General features: G+C 41.1%; 1 protein-coding gene across 1 annotated transcript in view; it reads left to right on the top strand.

Annotated features, from left to right (window-relative positions):
• The window catches only part of LOC124776910 (juvenile hormone esterase-like), a 130,140-nt gene that overhangs the window by 68,054 nt on the left and 36,213 nt on the right, over positions 1 to 25,873 (top strand). Inside the window, exon 7 of the mRNA XM_047252120.1 lies at positions 9,525 to 9,703. Coding sequence (XP_047108076.1) covers positions 9,525 to 9,703 — 179 coding nt within the window. The remainder of the gene's footprint in view (positions 1 to 9,524; positions 9,704 to 25,873) is intronic.

Raw genomic sequence — 25,873 nt, 5'->3', positions numbered from 1 at the left:
CAACTGGGCATGTAGTATCAAAACAGTAGTAGAAATCAGCAGCAAATCTATCATAGGAAAAGCTATCATTCTCAACCCATGGTATATGTGCTAACATGCAGTTCAGTCCATTGATATTATGATTATACATAATTCTTTTGCTTACATATAGATTCTTTTTAGTAAGAAAGGACATCTCATTTGCCTCCAATTGGAGCTGTACTGCATGGTGATCAGAGATGGCTATTTTTAGAACTGATGTAGTGTAGGAAAGATGGGTCATGTTTGTTATTATATTATCCAGACATGTTTTGCTGTTGCCAGTCTCTCTAGTTGGTCATGGATAAGTGGGGTCAGATTGAATTCATCACATAGGTGGTGTAGCTTTTTGGTGTGACATCATTGGTTAATAAGTCTATATTTATATCCCCTGTTATTATAGTGTTTGCATAGCCATTTAACCCAGAAACTGTACTGTTTATATATATCAGCAAGTCAGATAGATTTTTGAAAAATGTATCCATACCTGCCCCAGGTGGCCTATACACACAAATAATTGCTATTTTTCTCTACCCCATTTTAGACTTATTGTAGCAAATTCTATGATTCCTTCTATGCAGAATGCACTTAAGTCAACAACACTGAAATTACTTGCTTTAGCAGTGAAGATTGCTATGTCACACCCAGACTTGTTTTCCCTACTAAAGGCACAATAAAATTTCATGGAGAGTGGTTGACTAATGCTAATTAGATCTTCAGTGTACCAATGTTCAGTTATGACTAAAATATCAGGTTTGTCAAGACATGTAATAATATGCATATCATTGTGCCTGTTTTTAAGACTACTGAAATTCTGGTGTATGACATTAAGTCTGAGTTTCTCCTTCTGAACTACGCAGGATAATTATGAGCTACCAAACTGTCCAGCAGGCTTTACAAGTTTCCCATGCTTGCCTGCAGTGGCTGTTTGTCTGGCAGATTCCGATTTGGTGGGATGTGCCATTCCATGGCAAATGCACTCATTTACACCACTTTGTGGAGAATTTTGTCTAATTTCCACGCAATTAATTTGCTGGCAGTCTTTTTGCCTCTTTTATTCATGTGCATACCATGAGTTGTGTGCATGTCTCTGTCTATATTGCTCACATTTACCAGGGACATATTGTGAAATTTATTACATACTGTTTTAAGCCTATCATTTGTCTTGTGCACTTCCAAGTTCACTATAAATTGTTCCATTAGATTGTGTCTCTGTGAAATATTAATGATAATTACTTTAATGTTAATCAACTTACTGAGTGCCACTTTCATGTGCCTGATAACATCATTTGCTTGGCTTGATTCTCTTTTTTTTACATTATTTGTACTTCCCATGATTAAGACACAATCATCTGATGAAAAAGACTCACTGTTTTGCATACACGGCTTCACCACAAGAGAAAGAGGTGCTCCAGGTTGAATGTGAACCACAGCTGTAAGGTCATCCTGGATACTCACGATGTTTTGCACTATTCCACGACCGAGACTACCTCCATATATTAGAATCCCTGTCTTACATTAAATATATAACAGAACTCAAGGCATTTTTTTCCAGAGAGATTTAAATATCCCAGTGTTAATCCCCTCTATAAGAAATGTTACAAGAGTGTTGTCAATAAATACCAACCTGTTTCACTAATGTCACGACTTCGCAAAGATTTGAGAAGACGATGTATTCTAGAATAACATCCCATCTGAGCAACAATAAAATCGTTAGTAAACCACAGTTTGAATTTCAGAAGGGCAAGAGATGCTCTATTGAGAATACCATTTGCATATTCATTCACCAGATTTTACATGCATTAAATAACAACACAATTTCAAGAACTGGTTTTAAATGATGACTGTAGGAATATACTACAACCCCCTTCATATCACTCACTTAGGGATCATGAGAATCATATTAGAACAATTACATTACAATATTACAGTAATTACATCTTGCCCAGAGGCATTCAAACAATCACTCTCTCCGAGCTCCATACATGAATGGAATGGGAAGGAACACTAATAACTGATACAATGGGATGTACCCTCTGCCATGCACTTCATAGTGGTTTGCAGAGTTTAGATGTAGATATAGATGTAAATTCTCTTAGACACACTGAGGTTCTATGGAGTTGATAATACAGCCAACAACTGAATAGTGTGATATGTAACAGAAGGAATGCAAACAGTTGGAATTAGTAATTCAACCACTGTAATCAGGGGACGTTCTTCTCACTGGGGAGAAATCATGTACAGGGTTCCCGAAGTATAAATTGTATGTCCATAATTGTTCCTCATGTACGTAAACAATCTTCTGGCTAATACACAACAAGAAGAATTTGTTTGTTTTGTGGATGACACTAGTATTGTAATCAATACAAACACACCTAAAGCAACAGGAGATGTGGTAAACAATATTCTTTAAAAGTTTCATTGCCTGGTTTTCTGCTAAAGGTCACACTCTATTACAAAAAGGATAGTTGCTACTCACCATATAGTGGCAACACTGAGTCTCAGACAAAAAGACTGTCAGAAAGTAGGCTTTCAGCAAACAAGATCTTTGTCGAAAATAGACAACAGACACACACACACACACACACACACACACACACACACACACACATGCAACTCTTACACACATGACCACAATCTCTGGCAGCTGAAGCGAGACTGCCAGCAACAGTGCATGATGGGAGAGGCAACTGGGTGTGGGTGTAAGGAAGCGGAAGGGGCAGGGAGAGGGAGGGATAGCAGTGTAGGTGTGGGGGATAGTAAAGTGTTGCTAGTGGAGGTGTGCAGTGATGATGTGGAGAGAGACTAAGGCAGCTAGGTGCAGTCAGGAGGTTAGACGGAGAGTGGGGGAGAGATGGGGTTCAGCAAAAAAGCAGAGAAGTATAAAAACTGCATACATTAGTGGAATAGAGGGCTGTGTAGTACTGGAATGGCAACAGTGTAGGGGGCTAGATGGGTAAGGAAAATGATTAACGAAGGTTGAGGCCAGGAGTGTTACAGGAAAGCAGGAATGTAGGATACATTGCAGGGAGAGCTCCCATCTGCGCACTTCAAAGAGGGCTGATGATAGTGGGAAGGATCCAGAAAGCAGAGGCTGTGAAGCAGTCATTGAAATGAAGGATGTCATGTTTGGCAGAATGCTCAGCAACAGGGTGGTCCACTTGTTTCTGGCCACAGTTTGTCAGTGGCCATTCATGAGGACAGACAGCTTGTTGGTTGTCATTCCCAAGTAGAATACAGTACAGTGGTTGCAGCATAGCTTGTAGATCACATGACTGAATTCACAAGTAGCCCTGCCTTTTGATGGGGTAGGTGGTTGCCATGACCAACTATATCTTCACTCACAATTACTTCTCTTTTGAAGGTATTAGCTACAAACAAATTCAGGGCATGGCTATGGACACCTGCATGGCACCATCCTATGCCAACCTATTCATGAGCTGTCTAGAGGAATCCTTCCTAAACACCCAGACTCCCAAACCCCTCACCTGGTTCAGGTTCATTGATGACATCTTCGTGATCTGGATTGTGGGTGAGGACACCCTGTCCACATTCCTCCAGAACCTCAATACCTTCTTGCCCATTCACTTCACCTGGTCCTACTCAACCCAAAGGAACCCTTCCTCAATGTTGACCTCTACCTCAAAGATGGCTACATCAATACATCTGTCCATATTAAATCTACCACCCACCAGCAACAACTCCACTTTGACAGCTGCCACCCATTCCATACCAAGCAGTCCCTTCCATACTGCATAGCCACCTGTGGCCATTGCATCTATTGTGATGAGTGGTCCCTCTTGAAATATAACGAGGGTCTCACTGAGGCCTCCAAACCTTGTACAAAAACAGATCTCCCATGCCTTATCTTTCCAGTCACCCACCACCTCCCATAGTTCCACAATCTGGTCACAGAGGAGCTTTCCCCTCATGACTCAGTGCCACCCAGCACTACAGCAACTGAATTACACTCTGCACCAGGGTTTTGACTGCCTCTCATGGTGCCCTGAAATGAGAAATGCCCTACCCACTATTCTTCCCATCCCTCCCACAGTGGTATTCTGCTGCCCACTGGACCTACACAATATCCTTGTCCATCCCTACACAACCCCTGACCCCAACCCCTTGAGTCATGGCTCATATCCCTTTAATGGACCTAAATGCAAGACCTGTCCCATACATCCTCCCACCACCAACTGCTTCAGTCCAATCACAAACATCACCTATCCTATCAAAGGCAGGGCTACATGTGTCACAAGTCATTTGATCTACAAGCTAAGCTGCAACCACTATGCTGCATTCTATGCGGGCAAGACAAGCAACAAGCTGTCTGCCCGCATGAATAGCCACTGACAAACTGTGGCCAAGAAGCAACTGGACTACCCTGTTGCTGAGCACGCCACACAGTACTACTTTCTTCATTTCAATGACTGCTTCACAGCCTCTGCTTTCTGGATCCTTCCCACTATCATCAGCCCTCTTTGAAGTGCGCAGATGGGAGCTCTCCCTGCAATGTATCCTACATTTCTGCTTTCTTGTAACACTCCTGGCCTCAACCTTCGTTAATCTTCATGGCCTGTGCCATCTGAATCCTTCCTACCAACACCAGCTTTTCTGAACTGCACAGATGGGAACTTTCTGTCCAATATATTCTACATTCCCATAACCCTCCTGGACTCAACTTTCATTAGTCATTGTCCGCATCTCGTGGTCGTGTGGTAGTGTTCTCGCTTCACACGCCCAGGTTCCCGGGTTCGATTCCTGGCGGGGTCAGGGATTTTCCCTGCCTCATGATGACTGGGTGTTGTGTACTGTCCTTAGGTTAGTTAGGTTTAAGTAGTTCTAAGTTCTATGGGACTGATGACCATAGATGTTAGGTCCCATAGTGCTCAGAGCCATTTGAACCATTTCATTAGTCATTGTCCTTACGCATTTAGCCCGTTCCCTGTTGCCATTCCAGCACTGCACAGCCCTCTATTCCACCAGCGCGTCCAGTCTTTTTATTTCTCTCCTTTTCTGCTACACCCACCCTCTCCCCTGCCCTCTGTCTAACCTCCCAACTACACCCAGCTGCCCTACCCACTCTCCACCTCATCCCTGCATGCTTCCACTAGCAGCACTTTACCGCCCCCCACCCCTACCCTGTTATCCATCCCCCTCCCCATCCCAGCCTTCTCCTTACGCCCATCTGGTTGCATCTCCACTACTGCTCGCAGTCAGGCTTCAGCTGCTAGAGACTATGGTCATGTGCATTTGAACTGTGTTTGTGTGTGTGTGTGTGTGTGTGTGTGTGTGTGTGTGTGTGTGTGTATGTTGTCTGTTTTCAACAAAGGCCTTGTTGGCCGAAAGTTCACTTTCTGACACTCTTTTTGTTGTGCCTATCTGAGATTCAGCATCTCCGCTATATGGTGAATAGCAATTATCCTTTTCATAATATTGTTGCATTCTGTCTTAGATTTTGCTTTGTTTGAAAGATAACACACTCAGTTTTCTGCACATCTAGAGATACTATGCCAATGATAAGGGTAACACAATGTGTTGAAATAATAAATAGGGTGGAAACTTCAAAAATTTTCAGGATGGTTCAGCTGTCTCTTGGCCACATAGCTATTCATGTGGACAGACAGCTTGCTAGTTGTCATATGCACAATGAAACCAGCACAGTGGTTGCAGCATAGTTGGTAGATCATGTGCTGCTTTTACACCTAGTCCTACCTTTGATAGGATACAATATTTTTGTGACAGGACTGGAATAGGTGGTAGTGGTAGGATGTAGGGGGCAGGTCTTGCATCTAAGCCTGTGGCAGGGATAGGAACATTGAGGAAAAGGATTGGGAAAAAAATGGTTCAAATGGCTCTGAGTACTATGGGACTTAACTACTGTGGTCATCAGTCCCCTAGAATTTAGAACTACTTAAACCTAACTAACCTAAGGACATCACACACATCCATGCCCAAGGCAGGATTCGAACCTGCGACCGTAGCGGTCACGTGGTTCCAGACTGTAGCCCTATAACCGCATGGCCACTCTGGCCGGCAAAAGGATTGGGAGCTGGAGTGAATTGAGGATGGACAAGGGTACTGTGTAGGTTCAGTGGGCCAACAAATACAATTGTGGAAGGGGTGGGGAGGGTAGTCGGTAGGATATTCCTCATTTCAGGGCACAATGAGAGGTAGTCAAAACCCTGACAGAGAACATGATTGACTTACTCCAGTCATGGGTAGTACTGAGTCATGAGGGCAGGGCTCCTTTACAGTCAGACAGGTGGCATGTTTGCGGTGGAAGCTCACTGGAGAGGCAAGACATGAGAGATTTGTTTCTGTACAAGGTTTGGGGTTTGGGAGAGGAGAGAGGGAGTAATTTCAGCTTCAGTGAGACCCTTGAAATATTTGGAGAGGGACTGCTCATCATTATAGGTGGGCCAAGCATGAATGAATAGGCTGTATGGAAGGGACATCTTGGTGTGGAATGGGTCACAGCTGTCAATGTGAAGGGTGGTTGGTACATTAGATGTGACAGAGCTACAAATGTGGCCGTCCTTGAGGTGGGTGGGTGTCAATATTGAGGAAGTTAGCTTCTTGGGTTAAGGAGGACCAGATGAAATGAGTGGAGGAGAAGATATTGAGGTTCTGGAGCAATTTTGGTAGTGTGTCCTCACCCTCGGTCCATATCAAGATGTCATCAATGAATCAGAACCAGCTGATGGTTTGGAATGCTCGATGGCAAGGAAGGATTCCTCTATATGGCCCATGAATAGGCTGGCATAAGTTGGTGCCATGTTGGTGCCCATTGCTGTGCCATGACCCTGATTGTAGGTGATGCCTTCAAAGGAGAAATAATTCGGGTGAGGACATAGTTGGTCATAGCATCCATGAAGGAGGCTGTAGGTTTGGAGTAGCCAGGCATTGGGAAAGATAGTGTCCAATAGCGGCAAGTGTAGAGGAACATAGCATCAACAGTGATAAGGAGGGCACCATGTGGTAAAGGAATAGGAGCTCTGGGGAGTTGGTAGAGGAGAGGGTTGGTGTCTTTTATATAGGATGGTAGCTTATGGCTTATAGGATGAAGGTGTTGGATCATGTGATCACAGATTATCTAAGTGAACCTACCAACCAACAACAAAAACTTCACTTTGACAGTTGCAACCCATTCCATACCAAGAAGTCTCTTCCAAACATTCTAACCATCCATTTTCATAACATCAAGGACTAGCAGTCAATCTCCAAATATGTCAATCCTCTCACTGAGGCCTTCACAGGCCAAAATTAACCCCCTTCTCCTCCCCAACACCCAGCCTCTTACAGAAACAGATCTCCCATGTCTTGCCTCTCCAGTCAGCTTCCACCACCAACATGCTGTCTGTCCAGCCACAAAGGAGCCCTCCTCTTGTGATTCAGTGCTACCCAGAACTGGAGCAAGTGAATCACATTCTCTGCCAGGGATATGCCTACCTCTCATAATGCCTGAAATGAGGGATAGCCTCCCCACTCTCCTCCCCACCTGTACCACATAGGTATTCCAATACCCACTGAACACATGGCTCATATCTCTGCAATAGACTTGGGCACAAGACATGTCCCATACATCCTCCCACTACCACCTTCTCCAGTCCTGTTACAGGCACCTCCTACCCCATCAAAGGCAGGGCTACTTGTGAAAGCAGCCACATGAACTACCAACACAGATGCAACCACTGTGACACTTTCTATGAGAGCACAACAGTAAACAAGCTGTCCGTCCACATGAATGGCCACCTCCAAACTACGGCCAAGAGAAAGCTGGATCACCCAGTTGGTGAACATGATGCCCAACATGATATGCTTCAATTTAATGAGTGCTTCACAGCTTATTCCATCTGGGTTCTTCCGACCAATACCAACTTTTCTGAAATGCACGGATGGGAGCTCTCCTAGGCATGTCTTTTGTTCTCATAACCCCCTTGGCCTCAACCTTCACCAGTTTCTGGTCCTTCACCTGCATATCCTCTTCACTGTTCCTACTCCAGCACTACATACACCTTTCATCCTGCCAATGGACCTACAAGTCCTTTCCCCTTCTGTACTTTTATTCTTTCTTCCCCCCCCCCCCCTCCCCCCCCCCCACTCTTCCCCTGGCACGGTCACCTGACATGGCACCTAGGAAGTCTATCCTGTCCCCCCATTTCTCTGCCCTCCATCAAAGGCCGCACTGGCATCTTCCCTCACCCCTAAGCCTCCCCACCCCATGCCTCCTCCTTACTCCCACTACCCATCATAGAAAATGGCTGCTCACATCATACTGAGTTGCAGTCACACCTCAGGACCCAGTCATTCATTCATTTCCATGTCCGGTCAGCATTTCCAAAAAATAACAGCTGTGATAGCTTTGTCATTTCATTCGTAAACATCATGTACTGTGCACAGGTTGTCCAGGAGTGGGCATACAAGTAGGTGGCTTGGATCTTCTTCAGCCCTGCAGTCACAAGAGGTGTCTGCACTTGCTGGAAGGTTTCCCCATTTCTTCAGGTTGGTCTTGCATCGGAAGACACCCACTCTTAGGTGGTTGAGGGACCTCCATACAGGGTATTATAGGTCTGTGCCAGGAGCTAGTTGTTCTTTTGGTGATACATCCATGGGCAGTGAGCTCTTCCATGTTGCAAGACGAATTGCCTCCGCTGCTCCCTCCAGTGGCGCAGTCCTAGCAAGGAAACTCAGGACTGGGTGATTTGTCTGAAGCTTAAATATTTTAGCACTCTTTTTCATCATGAATGTCTGTCACTCAACACCTCCTCTCTGCCGTGAGTAGCAATATACTCTTTCCATATTCTTGTTATACAGTCCTTGTCTTTCCACTGTTAATTATCTAGTTTATTCCAACACATCTTTGAGCATTGTGCCATTACATTAAAATCACAAATATTTTCCCCATTATTACACCAATCTGTTGTGTTGCTTCTCACATCACCACTTTGTTTCATTTTGGCTGTTATGATTTTATGCCTCATCGAACTGTTTATGGAATTCCGTATGCACACCTGTTTCTTGATTTCACAATTTATTAATCTTCATATATGTACCATTATTTACAGCGTGCATTGTATGCCTATATTTCTTCTCTGTTTTCATTACATATCATCAGGATATGTTATGCCTTTACTGCTAGATTTTCTTCTTTCTCATATTTTCTTTCAGTTCTTTCTGTTGAGGCTCTTTTTGTGGTTGCCACAAATACAAAACACCTGATTGTTCCAGGGGACTACCAATTTATTTTGTAGATTATTTCTGTATGACATTCATTAGAATAAATGAATTGCTTTTCGTATGATGAAGAATGTACCGTAACCAAGTCATCCTCTTTCAGTTTCAAGATGTGTAAGCAGGACTCATGTGTCTACGCACTTTCAAGACTGGTTTAATGATCCTATTTTCTCTTAAATATTTTATTGCTGAACACAGCACATACTACAAGATGTATGTATCTACAGATCTGCATGACATCTGTTGAGCATTTTGGTTCTGTATTTCAGAAATACTTGGTAACACTTCATGGGCAGAAGATATGAGTGAAAATTATGAGACAGTCTTTCCCATATCTTTCTTGTATGAACGGAATACTTCACGATCACGGCAAATAAGCAGAGAGCTGAGGAGTTTCTACCTCGGCACTGAACCAATAACAAATAATTCTAGGACTGGACTCGGCCAAGTAAGTAAAAAATGAAAATGTTACATGAAATCTCAATCACAAGAGAGTATAAGTGCTCATTAAATTGTGTCTTTAAGAGCTTCAGCAAGTATTTTGCATATTTTCATTCAGCGATTTCATATGGAATAATGTTCTGCAGCAACCCATCTTTACGAAAGAAATTCTTCATTGCTCAAAAAATATTCTGTAAAAATAATATGTGGTACTTATCCATGTCCATCTTGTAAACACCTGCTTAAAGAGTTAGGAATTTTGAGTAGGCTTCACAGTATATTTATTCCATTATGAAGTTTGTTGTACATAACCAATTACAGTACAAAAGGAACAGTGGTGTATATAATTACAATAGAAAAATGACACTCATTATTTCACATTAAGGCTGTCTTTAGTACAAAAAGATGTGCACAATGCTGCCACCAAAATTTTTGATCACTCATGCAGTGATATAAAATATCTGACTGAGAGCAAAGTTAAATTTGAAAACTAACTGAGAAAGTTTCTACTTGATATTTCCTTCTATTTCATAGAAGAATTTCTATTTTTGTAATGTGTAAAATATGATGGGTAGGAACCTACATCTGTACTTACAAAAAATAAAAATAACAAAAGCACATGTAAACGGTCAGCATGTACCCATTTTCACACACGAATGTGTAGTACGAGTGTAAAATGACTCAGTCCATATCATTATGGCTAACAGTACAAATAATCCAGGGAACATTTAAGCAAACTAACTGATTATGAAGGTAGGAAAATAATTTTGAAAATGAGATATAGCACTGAGATGTGTGTTCCTTGTCATTTAACTGTTTCATCAGGTTACCTTCCATTAGGAACATGGGAGCACACAGTGATTGTGATATGAGTTATAAATTACAGACTGATTGCTGTGCTCTATAATTTATAAATTTAACTGTTTTACTGCACTGTGTGAAGTGACTGTGAATAAGGCAAAACAACTTACTTTTCAGTTTTGACTTTATGAAACAGAAGAGTTTAACTTCCAGCTACTCATTAAAGTAAGCATCATTGCTAGCTGGTAACACCTGGAAATAATGAAACACTGTAGGTTGGATTGACTACACAGTGTCTTTCTTTTTTCCTGTAGGCTAGGGGTGAGAGGCCACTACAAAGGGACGGTGGGAGGGGCCGGTTGGGAGGGGGGAGAGGGTCAGAGGCACTGGCCGGTGGTCACTAGGAAAACACAGCTGGAAGGTAAAACACTTTTATTAAGCATGTGCTACAGCCTTCGTAGTTCAATGATGCTGCGATCATGCCCCCTTGGAAGCATGGTGGCTCCAGTGACTGCTGTGGAAGCTGGCTGCTACCAGGATATCTGGCTGCAATATCTGCACCCAGTGTTACTGACACTTGTTTCGTCTGCTCAGCAATGTGTACTCCAGTTTACATAGTGTGGGGGGCATATGGGAAGTGCCTGAGGCAAGTATATCTACCGGAATTCTTGTAGAGATACTAGAACCTGGAAGAAGAGCTTGTCCCTGCAAGCGGCAGTAACAGATGCTGGAATGCTTGCCCTGGACAAAAACCACTGCCCTTCAAGACAGAAGTTCAGATGCTGCTGTACAGAGCCTGGGGGTACCTCATCTGTCGCACAGCACAAGGTCTACAGGTGGTAGACTAGCACTCAGAGTTAGTCTGGCAGAGGTAACAGCCCTGTCCAGCACTGTAATTTGTTGACCCATAATTTGGCAGTAACTGCTGTGGCCGTCACACTGTGGTTGGTGCCGCCAGACTACTCATATACTTGCTAAAATCTGTGAGTATTTATACTGGTTAATGACACATTTGTTCTGCCAATGTGTGGTTTCCAACCATGTATAAATTAAATCATGGCAATGCCCAAATTTTAGCAGCAGCAGTAAACACCTTCCCCCCCCCTCCCCCCCCCCCCCCCCCCCACAAACACACACACACGCACACTTTGGGGTGACCTGACCTCTGAGTCTCTACCCCTGACTGGTCTATAAGAAAAGACTCCTCTATATGAAATGAACATAACATATATTATTTACAGTCTCCTTCTTAAAAATATGCTCCTCATGGTATTGCTGTACATGCTAAAGCATCTTTCCAATGAAATTCGTCCCTCTTACATGTATATAAGTCAGTTCAAGGAAAAGATTATGTCAGATACATCAAAATTTGTATGGGGAGCATCTCTAGCAGCTTATATGGCCAGTACAACTGGGCTGTGTAATGTTTGACTTGGTCTCTCCTATAACAATGGCTTGCAAGTGAAATGTTAGCCCTGCAATGTCACATTCTGTTCTGTTTTTATTAATCCACTTGCATGCAGTTCCAATTGCTTAGCTCCTGTGACTCTTTCCTGTTAGCATCAGTTAACCAACGCCACTATGGTACTGTTCATGAATTAAATCCAGTGCTGCCCTGCTTCACTCCTGGTGAAGGGGTGAAGCACCACAGAAATTAGGATTTCCCTCATCTCTGTCTCTGGCATGCAGTAACCTGGGAACAGGGAGTTGCAGTCATTCCCCCTCCTCCCCTTCCCCTTTCCCTGGAAAGGCCTGCTTCTTTTCTGTGTTTACTAAACACAGAAAGAAGCACCAAACACAAAACAGCAATACTTTACAGTCAAAGTCAGCTACCTAACCACATAAAAGCTTCCTGACACATACATAACATTATATAAATTAACATTACAATTCACCTTAACCCCTTAATTGTACACAACAGAATACACAACAATAAATATCCTCTCCTACTTACTGGACCTCAATCCATATGAAATATCATGCACACGTCACACAAGGTTCTTGCATCCACCTTTCTTCCTGCTACCCCTCACTTTCTTGCTGGTGGATGGTAACATTTGCACCAACACACCTTGAAATGGTCTCAGGCATCCAACATGAACTATAGATGCATGAGTTGGTTATTGCAGTTTTATGTACAGTGGCGACATTGTTTCAATCACCTGGCATGCTCCTTGGCACCTTGTAACAAAAATTTTTGTCTTGCCCCTCATCCTCAAATCATTCTTGGGACTGAGAGCTGGTTGGAACCCGAAGTGGAAAGGTCTGAGATACTTAGCAAGTCGTGGAACATATATCGGAAAGATATGTTAGAGGCCCTAGGAGGAGGAGTGTTCATTGTAGATGACAAAAATATTGTACAGTGAAGCCATCTGATCGCATATAACAGGTATAGGTGAAGCTAAGTTAATTGTTGAATGTTTTTAGTGGCTAGTTGCAGGGTCATTCAAAGAAAGTTTACGATCAACAGCATGTTCATACCCAGATCATGCAATACCGGTACTAGTTGGATGCGACTTTAACCTGCCAAGTACAGACTGGTATGTCTATGGATTCATTGTGGAGGGGTACAGACAGACAGTTGTGCAAAATTTTTTTGACTACGTTTTCTGAAAACTGTCTTGAGCAGATAGCTCGGCAGCACAAATGCAATGGAAATATATTTGACCTTGCAGCTAAAATGGGTTGGATCTTATTGAAAATGTCACTACAGAAATGGAGATTAGCAATCATGGTATCATTATAGCATCTGTGATTACGAAAGTTAATAAATCAGTGAAGAAGGTTAGTAAAGTGTTTCTGCTAAGTAGAGAAGATAAGCAGTTAAATGAGTCACTTAGAAAGTGAATTGGCATCACTTAGTTCCAGTAAGTTGGATATAGAGGAATTATGGGCAAAGTTTAAGCAGATTGTACATCGTGGTCTGGAGAGTTATGTGCCTTGCAAGATGGCGTCAGTAGCTCAGCGCAGAGCTGCATCAGTCTCAGTAGAAAAGCAATTTTATAATAACTCGTCATGTAAAAAATGTAATAAATGTGTGATGTAGGGCACTCTGTGCACGAAGTGCAACTTCTGGTTACGTGAGAGGCGTGCGAACATAAACCTGAAGTTCGTAAATGACGATATTTGTTGGACCTGTGTTGACTGTGTGTGTGACGAACTTGAAGATCTTCTCAACGTGGTACACACAAAAAACGAAATTACCAAGTTATTAAATAGTGATACTGAAACTTTCAAGAAAAAATAGCGTTCCTGAAACAAGAAAACAAAAAACTCTTAAGTGAAAAAAGTTTGTGGTCTACTGAAAACACTGAAACAGTGGCGGAAAATAGCCACAAAAACAGCCTTGTTGATATTGTTAAACGTGATTTGCAAACAAAAAAAACGTGTTATTTATGGCGAAACAAACATAATATCGAACTCAGAATACGTCGAAACTACAAATAAATTTACGTGGACCACAGCAAAGTCCAAAAACAGAACACGAAACTGTCAAGAAAGTGAAAAATGCGCCAGTTACATTGAATAAGTTTTCAGCACTAGACGCAGGCAGCAAACAGCAAATAGTGTAAGTGAAAGTAAGTACAACTGATCTTCCGATTAAGGCCGAAACAAAAAAATCTAACGCCTGGAAGCACAAAAAAGTTATTACTGTATGCGGACAACAATGGAAAAAGCCTTTCAGCTCCCCTTCATGAAGGTTTACACAATGAATATTCTGTATTTGCAAAATTTAAACTTTGAGCTACATTAAGTGCTATAGTCGAGAATTTATCAGAAGCTAACAATCTGAAAAAGGATGACCACATTGTAATCATTGGCAGCGCCAACAATGTTTACAAAAATGAGAGCAAGTCAGCACTCACAATTTATAGGAAGTTATTGCCAAAACTATACAACACAAATGTTACCCTAACACACCCACCAGTACAACATGATCTTCTGCAGTGGTCGTGTGTTAATACAGAAATTGAGCGCTACAATTTAGAACTGCAGAAACTATGTAAAAAAACTAAATCATATGCTCTTGCTAGACATAAGCAAACTGAAACGTGAAGAACATACCAGGCTCGGACTTCATTTAAACATAAATGGAAAGCTCAGGTTAGTGAAACAGATAACAGAAGTTAGTAAGGAGCTTTGTATGGACCTAGTCATCTTAGATTATAATCGACAAGTTTTTTTAGGCTCACTTTCAAGCAACAGGATTTTACTGATCAAAATCCCTTGGATTAGAAACAACCCTATTCACATGACGAAGAAACCAACTTGGAAGTGAGTAAATTGTCATTACAGTGCATTGTTAAAGACTTGTGTAATAATTCGACTGATTCAGAATACCATGTCACAATGTTTTGTAAAATATCATGCCATTTAGGATAATGCATCTAAATGTGCAGTATCATAGGAATAAACTCAATTTGCTGCAAGTATTTGTGGATAAAATTCACCACATGTGTTAGTAATTACAGAACATGGACTAAAAGACAATGAAATTGAGTATCATAAATTAGATGGTTATGTAGTGGCATATAGTTACTGCAGGCAACAACACAAAGGCGGTGGAGTGGCAATATTTGTAAATGAACATCTTCCATTTAAGAAAATCTCATTTGTTGAACAATACTGCAAAGAAGGAACAATTGAAATGGCTGGTATTGTGGTCCACATAAGCACTCATTCAAGGAAGGTAGCTAAAGATAAGATTATTGGTATGTGCTACCCATCAAATACAGATGTGTCATGCTGTGTTGATAGACCTAACAGGGTAATTAGACAAACAGGTTCCACTGACCTTAGCATAGTTGGAGACTTAAATATTGATGCAAACTCCTGTAGTATAACCTATTTGAAAATAACAGATATATTAAACTCATATAATCTGACAAATATAGGGAACTCTGACTCTAGAGTAACAGAGTCAAGCTCCAATAAGATAGATTATGCAATAGTCAACAAAAATGTAAAAGACAGTGTTAAGTTTCAAAGTGTTAATTTCATTACTTAGATCACTATTGTCAGGTGTTAGAATGTTATGATTTTCTGTACCAACAGCAACTAAGATAATTGAGAAGAAGCGGATCCTGAATAGCACCAACATCAGTGCCTCCAAAACTAAGTTAGCAGAGGAGAAACAGGACACTATTTACCAAACTAAAGGGACAGAAAACAAATTGGAAAAATTTTACAGGACAGTGCTGAAGCATTTTGACTGCCACTGCCCTCTCAAAGAAATAAACAGGATACGAACCAACTCTCATCTTGAACGTAATACTAGGCTGAAACTTACACCTACGCTGACTAAGTCAAGGCAGAATATATATGATCTTGACCATTTATATAAGAAAACAAAGCTACAAATATTTAAGGAAAAGTACAATCAAACCAACAGAGTGTTCAGACAACATAAGTAAGGCATCCTGGAGATTAATCAATAAACATCATAAAGCCACCAGCAAGGGACAGAGTGAACCAGTTAGCATTAGACATGAGGGCCATCTAGTGAAAGATCCAAATTAAGTATGTAATTTTTTCACTAAGAATTTTCTCTCTCCTTTTGACCAACCAGCACCTATTATAGATCTACAGGCTGGCACACCAAATGATGTTATGGATGGTATAGAGCTCGAATTTATAGAGGTGAATCAACAGGAAATATTTAACACAATGCAAAAGCTAAAGAACAAGAATTCATCTGCATGGGATGGTATCTCAAGTGTGGTGTTAAAGAAATGTGTCAATGAAATAATTAAACCCCTTAACTATCTTATCAACTGCAGTATTAATGAAAACATATACCCAAATGCTTTGAAAATAAGTGTAATTCAGCCAGTCCATAAGAAGGGAAGTAAAGAAGAAGTTTCAAATTAAAGACCGATATCACTAATCCCTACCTTCAGTAAAATATTTCAAACAGTTATTCTATCACAACTAACAACATTTTGCTCAATACACAAAATGCTTACTGAATCACAGCATGGGTTTAGGAAAGACCTAAGCATGACCACTGCTGTTACCAGTTTCTTCCATGAAGTATATAGCAATATAGAATGGGGTATGCACACAGCCAGAATATTCCATGAGCTTCTCTTAAAAAAATTGCGCGCATACAATATCAGTGATGCAGCAATGAAACTTCTATCCATCTACCTGATGAATTGGAAACAGTGCACCAAACCTACACATCAAATTGACAATAATATCTTAACCTTTAAATCCACAAGTGAAACAGTGACACAGGGAATCCCTCACGGATCAGTTCTTGGACCTTTCCTCTTTTTAGCATTCTTAATGATTTCGTACACCCCATTAACTTGCACATTGTAAATTTTGCTGATGACACCTCAGTTTTATTTCATGATAAAGATTGTGAGGAACTGAAATTCTCAGCAAGTAATGGGATACTAGAATTAAGTTCATATTTTCATGCACAAGAATTAAAGGTCAATGTAAATAAATCCCAGATGTTAATATTTGCAACTGGCAGCTTACACCACTCATGCATAAATGAGGTAGGTGGCAGAGGAAGCAAATGAGTGTAAATTTCTAGGGGTCCATCTGGACTAAAACCTCCAGTGGATTATCCACATTAATGCTGTATGTATAAAAAAAAAAAAAAAAAAAAGTGTGCAATGGGCTGTATCTTCCTATCCAATTGTCCAAAATGATGCCCACCCACATGCTTAAAACTGTATTATGGAAAAATGTATCCCCATCTTAGCTACTGTATAAAAATATGGTGTTGTGCTGCAGACATTCACCTTAACAGAGTACTATTGCTACAAAAAAGGGGGGTTAAGGATTATACATGGACTAGGCTATATAGACTCTTGCAATGATGTTTTCAGACAACACACGTACTTTGCCATATACTTTTTGTATCTTTATAAACTAATAATTTTTTTGTCTCTCTGAAACACTGAAGTAATTAAATGTAGTGATATACATGAACACAACACCAGGTTCAAAGAGAATTACTGCCGACAAAGAACAAGATTAAAAATGATGGACCAGAGCTCATATACTAATGGACTTATATGGTATAGTAAACTACAATAGTTCACGAAAAACAGTACTAAAAAGCAATCATATCAGAACTAAAAGAATTCTTAATTGAAAAGTGTCCCTATTCACCAACGAATTTTAAATGGTTAAGTTTAAGAGCTGTAAAATAATATAGCCTATACAAAAATAATTGGCTGTATTAATATGTGTAAGATGTAATGTATTTTGACAAGCATCAATTTACTGTTTAATTACTGCCTGTAAAGCTAAGATCTAAAAGTATTCTATGTTTGTAACTGTACTTGACATTTACAAAAGCCATCATATTGATGACTCCACGCAAATAAATCTAAATGAATAAAAAAAATAAATAAATACGGGTAGAAAATAATGAAATTCGGAAAGTGCTGAGAAAGCAGAGGCTGTTGCACACTAGGTTCAAAAGGGGATGCACTAATGACAACAAACGAAGGTTAGTAGAGATTCATGTGTCAATGAAAAGATCTATGCGTGAAACATACAACTATCACCATCACACCTTAGCAAGAGATTTGGCAGAGAACCTGAGAAAGTTCTGATCTTATGTAAAATTGATAAGCAGATCTAAGCTTCCATTCAGTCCCTCATTGACCAGTCTGGGGTGGCAGTTGAAGAAAGTGAAATGGAAGCTGAAGTTTTAAATTTCATGTTCAACAAATCATTCACACAGGAGAACCATACAAACATACCATCATTTGACTATTGGACAGACTCTCATGTGGACAACATAGAAATAAGCATAACTGGCATAGATAAACAAATGAAAGATTTGAAAACAAATAAATCACCGGGTCCAGATGGAATACCAGTTCAATTTTACAAACTGTATCCTATGGCATTGGCTCCTTACCTACTTTGTATTTATCGTGAATCCCTCATCCAGCACAAAGTCCTAAGCAACTGTAAAAAAGTGCAGGTGACTCCAAGTATATAAAAAAGGCGAAAGAACAGACCTGCAAAATTACAGACCAACATCCGTAACTTCTGTTTGTTGCAGAATCCTTGAACATATTCTCAGTTTGAATATAATAAAGTTTCTTGAGGCTGAGAAGCTCGTGTCTATGAATCAGCATGGTTTTAGAAAGAACTGCTTGTGTGAGACTCAGCAACTTCCCCTTTTCTCCTCACATGATATATTGAGAACCACGATGAGGGGCAACAGGCAGATTCCATATTTATAGATTTCCAGTAAGCATTTGACACGGTGCTCCATAGCAGGCTGTTAAAGAAGCTATGAGCATATAGAATAAGTTCACAGATATGAGAATGGCTCGAAGACTTCTTAAATAATAGAAGCCAGTATGTTGTCCTCAACAGCGAGTGTTCATCAGAGACAAGGGTATCGCCATAAGTGCCCCAGGCAAGTGTGATAGGACCACTGTTGTTCTCTGTATACCTAAATGATTTGGCAGACAGGATGGGCAGCAATTTGTGATTGATTGCTGATGATGCTGTGGTGTATGATAAGGTGTCGAAGTTGGGTGACTGTAGGAAGATAGGAGGTGACAGACAAAATTTCCAGTTGGTGGGTGATGAATGGCAGCTTGTCCTAAATGTGGAAAAATGTAAGTAAATGCGGATGTGTAGGAAGAATAAACCTATAATGTTCAGTTACAGTATTACTAGTGTCCAGATTGACATAGTCAAGTCATTTAAATATCTGGTGTAACATTGCAAAGTGATATGAGTTGGAACGAGCATGTGAGAACTGCAGTAGGGAAGGCATATGGTTGACATCAGTTTATTGGGAGAATTTTAGGAAAGAGTGATTCACCTGTAAAGGAGACTGCATATAGGATGATGGTACGAACTATTCTTGAGTACTGCTCGAGTGTTTAGGACCCATACCATATCAGTTTGAAGGAAGACATAGAAGCAATTCAGAGGCAGGCTGCCCTATTTGTTACCGATAGGTTTCAACAACATTTAAGTGTTAGTGAGATGCTTCAGGAATGCAGATGGGAATCCCTGGAGGGAAGGCAATGTTCTTTTCAAGAAACACTATTGAGAAAATGTAGAGAACCGGCTTTTGAAGCTGACGGCTGAACGATTCTGCTCCCACCAACATACATCACACGTAAGGACCGTAAAGATAAGATATGAGAAATTAGGGCTCATGCAGAAGTCTACAGGCAGTCATTTTTCCCTTGCTCTAATTGTGAGTGGAATAGGAGAGGAAATGACAAGTAGTGGTGCAGGGTACCCTGTGCCACACACTGTATGGTGGCTTGCAGAGTATCTATGTAGATACAGATGTAGATACAAGGGCTCAATAAGATTACCCACTGTCTTACTCTATACTGTTGTAATTTGCCCTAGTGATTACCTACTTGCTTTTGCTGTTCCAGGCTTTGGTGTCCACTCCATGAACATACCTTCACACCTCTCTCGATGTTTTGGCCAAATGCTTAACAGACTCACCATCCTTGCTGGTTTTTGGGCTGTCCTTGTCAAACAATGAAGCCATCTTCCTTCCATAAACTGCCATGTACAGAAGTAGCCGAGTACTATTACAGACTTTCAAATTATATGCAGCCACAATAGATAATAAATGTGTGTCCCACTCATTACGGTGCAAGTTTAAATAGTGACTCAGCACGCAACCAGTAGTACAATGTACACCCTATGTTGTACAATTAGCTTGTGGGTACAGCAGACTAGTTCTTAATTTACAAACCTGTAGCAAAAAAAAATGGTTCAAATGGCTCTGAGCACTATGGGACTTAACTTATGAGATCATCAGTCCCCTAGAACTTAGAACTACTTAAACCTAACTAACCTAAGGACATCACACACATCCATGCCCAAGGCAGGATTCAAACCTGCGGTCGCATGGTTCCAGACTGTAACGCCTAGAACCACTCGGCCACCACGGCCGGCCAAACCTGTAGCAAATTACATAGTTGTTTTATCAAATCAGAGAGGAAGTTGGTCCCTTGGTCCATGATTATGATTACCGGGACACCAAATCTGAGCAACCACTATTGACCAATGCTTGCAGCACTGTTGCTACTTGCTGTGCAGAAACAGTGATCATTTCTGTGTACAGAGAAAAGTGACCAGTAATGGTTAATACAAAAGGTTTCCTGCAGGAGTCCACTTAAATGGTCCCAAGATATCCATCCCAATTATTTGAAAAGGTTTAATTTCCTCTGGCAATCTTTGCAGTGTGTCTAGCTTATAGTTCATATCTGCTCATTATCCACTTACATACAATTTCTTACATACTGGCTCACATCTCCCCTTCTCATCTTCCACCAGCAGCATTCCATCACTCTCTTATTCATTTTTCTACATCCCCCATATCTAGAGAACATGTGATCATGTGCCTTCTCCAGAATTACTCCCTTCGGCTTATCTGGCACTACATGTGATCCCAACCTAAGTGTCTTACCTATCAAGCCATCACATATACCACCAAACTGTAGCTTCATTGCATGCAGCCTGCAGTCGATGTCAGCATGTTGCGCTCTTTGCCACTGGCAAGGCTGTTATCCCCCTGCTTGTACTACCACTACTGTTTTGCTTAAGCCATCTGTGTTCCCGTGTTTCTTACCAGGTTTATGTACAACTTCGTACACAGTCTACCCCAGTTCTGTTTGGATGTGACTATGAAGAATAAAAGACATGAATTATGTTCAAAAAAATCACTTCATTTATTCAAAATAGTCTCCCCTCGAATCAATAAATAGCTTAAATAATTTAAAAAAGGGTTTACATTAGTCACTGTAGTCCTATTTTGGAATTGCATTCAGTACTGCAGTTCAGTTTCTGTTGATGTCCTTAACTGCATGGTAATGATATCCTTCCACTGCCAACTTCAATTTTTGGAACAACCAGAAGTCATATGGGGCCAGATCCAGTGAATACAGTGGGTAATCCAGGACCATGATCTGTTTCCTGTCCAAACACTAAGCCATGATCATCAATTTGTGGGCTGGGGCATTGCCGTGTTGTGTTGGAGCAACCAGGTACCTGCCTCTTGGTATTTAGTTCAAATTTGATGATATCTTGCTCACACACACAGAACTTAACACAAAATTTGATGTTGTCTTGCTGCTCTACTACCATTTTCCAACAAGTGTCACACACAATTTGTCACCAGAATGCATGCTGCAGCAATACTAGCTAGCACTTTGATCTTCTACATGGCTTTTGTTGAAACTTTCCGCAACTCACCACAAGACAGTATTGTAGTTTGGAATTTCACACAAGCAGTCTTAATGGAACTGGGACACACTGTATATTTGAACTCATTCAATCTTAGTGACCCTCCCATGAGCCTACTTGAAGGATCCTTTAGCTCTAACAACCATTGAAGAGTTGTGTAGTCAGTTACCACCCTAAATTTCTTCCCACATAAATAACACTGAAAATATCTAATCCTGTAGTCACACAGAAAACTTCCTTTTATGTTGTGGAGTTGTCCCTTTCCATTCTATTCAACTGTCAAGAAGCATATGTTACATGATGTTCTTTACCATTTACCACCTGACTCAAAACACACTCTAATGTCTGACTGGAAGCAGCACGTAAAAGCACAACCTCTTTTTGTAATGTGGAAAAACTAACACTGGACTTGCCCTCTTCAATTCCTCAGATGTGTCCTGGCATTCCTTTGCTCACTTTAACTTTATACCTTTTTTCAACAACTATGTAAGTGGTCTTATCACCTGTGGAAATACAGTTATGAATTTCATATAACAATCTGCTAGCCCTAAAAATGATTGGAATTCCGTACTAGTGCTAGGAATATTTAATGCCCCACCCACCAAATGCTAAAATGTTGATGGTGCATTTTTTAGGCCATGGCATAATGACCCCAGGGACCAGTAATGCTGAGAATTCTGTCTTCAATTGGTCCTCAGCCAATCTCTCCCCCTGATGGTACTCACCCCTTGGATCCATGGTAGAGAAATACTTGCACTTTCCCAATTGTCAATAGTCTCAGTGATATTCAGTATCAGCTACCATCTGACACTGTTTTGCTGTTAAGATGCCTGTAGTCACAGTGGAGCCTATATTTCTTAGATCCATCTGGTGACTTACTCAGTATGACTGCCACAGCAGCCCACCATGGATTATTGTCATCCTTTATTTTTCCATCTGCCAATTGCTGGCTACAAATACTGAGGTATATGATATAGTTTACACTATACTGGTGATTCTTTTACTGCACGAATTCAATGTTGTGTCACAGATGTTGCTGGCAATGTCCTCAAGAAAAAAACACACCCTAAAATTCTAATAAAAACTCCACCATTTCTTTTCTTTATGTTCCTTCTACATGTTCTACTTTCTTATGTAATGTAGTTTTATTGGTGGCCTGTATCTGATCATGGTGCACACTTGCTGTTTCCAAACCATCATCATCAAGGATATCCAGAGTAGCTACCAGCAGTCCTCTTTGTCAGTTTTACCTCATTGGCTCCAAAATTAATTATATTTACAAGTACCACTTTCCTGTCACCTTTCCCTTGTACACATATAATGCTTCTTCTCATAAAGCAATGTTAAGTATCCAGATCACCACTTTCTGCAAGTGGTTCTACCACACACAACATATTAACATGCCACCCTGGTTCCACACTCACCCAAAACAGCTTCCTGGTGCCTTGCAGCACAATATAATGCAAATATAGCTTTATTGTTGTTTTCAGTTTATGCAGTTCAATCTTAAGATAGATGAACCATGCGACAATGCTTCACTGGTGACAGTTTCCCCTCTTTGGAATACTGTCCCTCTAAGTTCAACTACATGTCATGTAAGGTCAGGTTTGGCAAGTTGTGTCATCAGAAGGTCTAGCTCACTGGGATTCTTTGTTAAACTAATCAGCTGCTCAAGGAAAAATCTTGCACTATTCTGTTTCTTATATATTTTCAGGAAGCCTTGTTCAAATTTCTTAATAGTCTGTGCTTTTCTTAACCCCACTGCACACCTGACACAGATTTTTGCTTCCCCTGTCAATCATACCTCCACACTCCCCGCCCCCCCCCCCCCCACCCCACCATGAACCATGGACCTTGCCGTTGGTGGGGAGGCTTCCGTGCCTCAACGATACAGATAGCCATGCCGTAGGTGCAACCACAACGGAGGGGTATCTGTTGAGAGGCCAGACAAATGTCTGGTTCCTGAAGAGGGGCAGCAGCCTTTTCAGTAGTTGCAGGGGCAACAGTCTGGATGATTGACTGACCTGGCTTTGTAACACTAACCAAAACGGCCTTGCTGTGCTGGTACTGCGAACGGCTGAAAGCAAGCCGTAATTTTTCCCAAAGGCATGCAGCTTTACTGTATGGTTAAATGATGATGGCGTCCTCTTGGGTAAAATATTCCGGAGGTGAAATAGTTGTAATTCTGTCAGAGACAGCAAAGGACTTGGAAGAGCAGTTGAACGGAATGGACAGTGTCTTGAAAGGAGGATATAAGATGAACATCAACAAAAGCAAAACGAGGATAATGGAATGTAGTCAAATTAAGTCGGGTGATGCTGCAGAAATTTGATTAGGAGATGAGACACTTAAAGTAGTAAAGGAGGTTTGCTATTTGGGGAGCAAAATAACTGATGATGGTCAAAGTAGAGAGGATATAAAATGTAGACTGGCAATGGCAAGGAAAGCGTTTCTGAAGAAGAGAAATTTGTTAACACTGAGTATAGATTTAAGTGTTAGGAAGTCTTTTCTGAAAGTATTTGTATGGAGTGTAACCATGTATGGAAGTGAAACATGGACGATAAATAGTTTGGATAAGAAGAGAATAGAAGCTTTTGAAATGTGGTGCTACAGAAGAATGTTGAAGATTAGATGGGTAAATCACATAACTAATGAGGAGGTACTGAATAGGATTGGGGAGAAGAGATGTTTGTGGCACAACTTGACTAGAAGAAGGGATCGGTTGGTAGGACATGTTCTGAGGCATCAAGGGATCACAAATTTAGCATTGGAGGGCAGCGTGGAGGGTAAAAATCATAGAGGGAGACCAAGAGATGAATACACTAAGCGGATTCAGAAGGATGTGGGTTGCAGTAGGTACTGGGAGATGAAGGAGCTTGCACAGAATAGAGTAGCATGGAGAGCTGCATCAAACCAGTCTCAGGACTGAAGACCACAACAACAACAACAACAGTCAATCATAACTTTGTTATTTGCAGTACCTAATCTTGCAACCATCCTCTAATCTTATATGTTAACTGCAGATCATCCACGAAATATACTATATTCTTGGCTGACTTTCCAGAGAAGAGCATGTTCAAGTTGGCAGTGGCTGGATCTACTGTAGGACTAGGCTGTTTGGCTCATTCTTACTGTCCATCTCTAGCTTCAACCTGCCCAAGCAAGTCTTTTTTATTCATCCTTAATTGCGCTATAGCCTCTTGCATAGTGACACTCTGTGTTTCAGACTTGGCCACTGTGGATCTTCAATCTCCAACACACACTAAGTAAAACACAACAACAATCAACAATAGCTTATACACCACAGTACATCAGTTACTATCTACGTTTCATCATGAGCCATCTTGATTCCATGCATTGTCTAGGCACATGACCATACCTATAACAATAAAAACAAACTACTGCCACTGACTCAGTACACAGTGCATAATGACCTAGCAAATTACACTGACTACACCTCACAGGTTGCAGATATTGCTCCCTAGTATTACCATGGAACTGAGAAAGTTCAGCTGGTTCTAATGCCTCGACTAAGTTACCCTCAAATTCAATGGACCCTCCTACTTAGATCCCATATTTTCTACACATGAAAGCAGGAAGACAACCAAAAAGCCAATAAAGTGTTCACTCACCCCTCTGTGTAATGATGTTGTGACAAGCCTGGAAGTGCTTCATCTGTTACACAGCACCAAATCCATAGGTGGCAGGCTTAGCACTTGGAGCTGATCTGGCAGAGGTTGCAGTCCCATCTGGCATAGGCTGCTTGTTGAACCATAAGCTGGTGGTGACCAGTGCAGCCCTTGTGTCATGTTGGGCCCTGCCATATTGCTCATATCTCTGCTAAAATCAGTGCGTACTTATACTGGTTAATTACACATTTGTTTTGCTGATGCACAGCTTCCAACCACATATGAATCAGCACCCCTGTGGCTCAATGATGCAGAAAGACCAGACCAAGCCTGCAATTGTGCTGCACTTCTGCTACACCTCGAGGATGGTGAGATGTGGCTCAAGCTGCCTCATGGTACGTAAACAGCCCTGTTGATGAAATCAGTATACCATTGCCACAGCACTCATTGGCTGCCCGTGGATTCAAACACAGCCATAGCGGAGTTGCTACTTCCACAGTAGTACCCAAAATGTAATAGCGGCATTACATTTC

This window comes from Schistocerca piceifrons, chromosome 2, assembly GCF_021461385.2.
Source record: "Schistocerca piceifrons isolate TAMUIC-IGC-003096 chromosome 2, iqSchPice1.1, whole genome shotgun sequence".
Lineage (NCBI taxonomy): Eukaryota > Metazoa > Arthropoda > Insecta > Orthoptera > Acrididae > Schistocerca > Schistocerca piceifrons.
The sequence above is the reverse complement of the archived record's forward strand: the minus strand, read 5'-3'. Positions and strand labels throughout refer to the sequence as shown.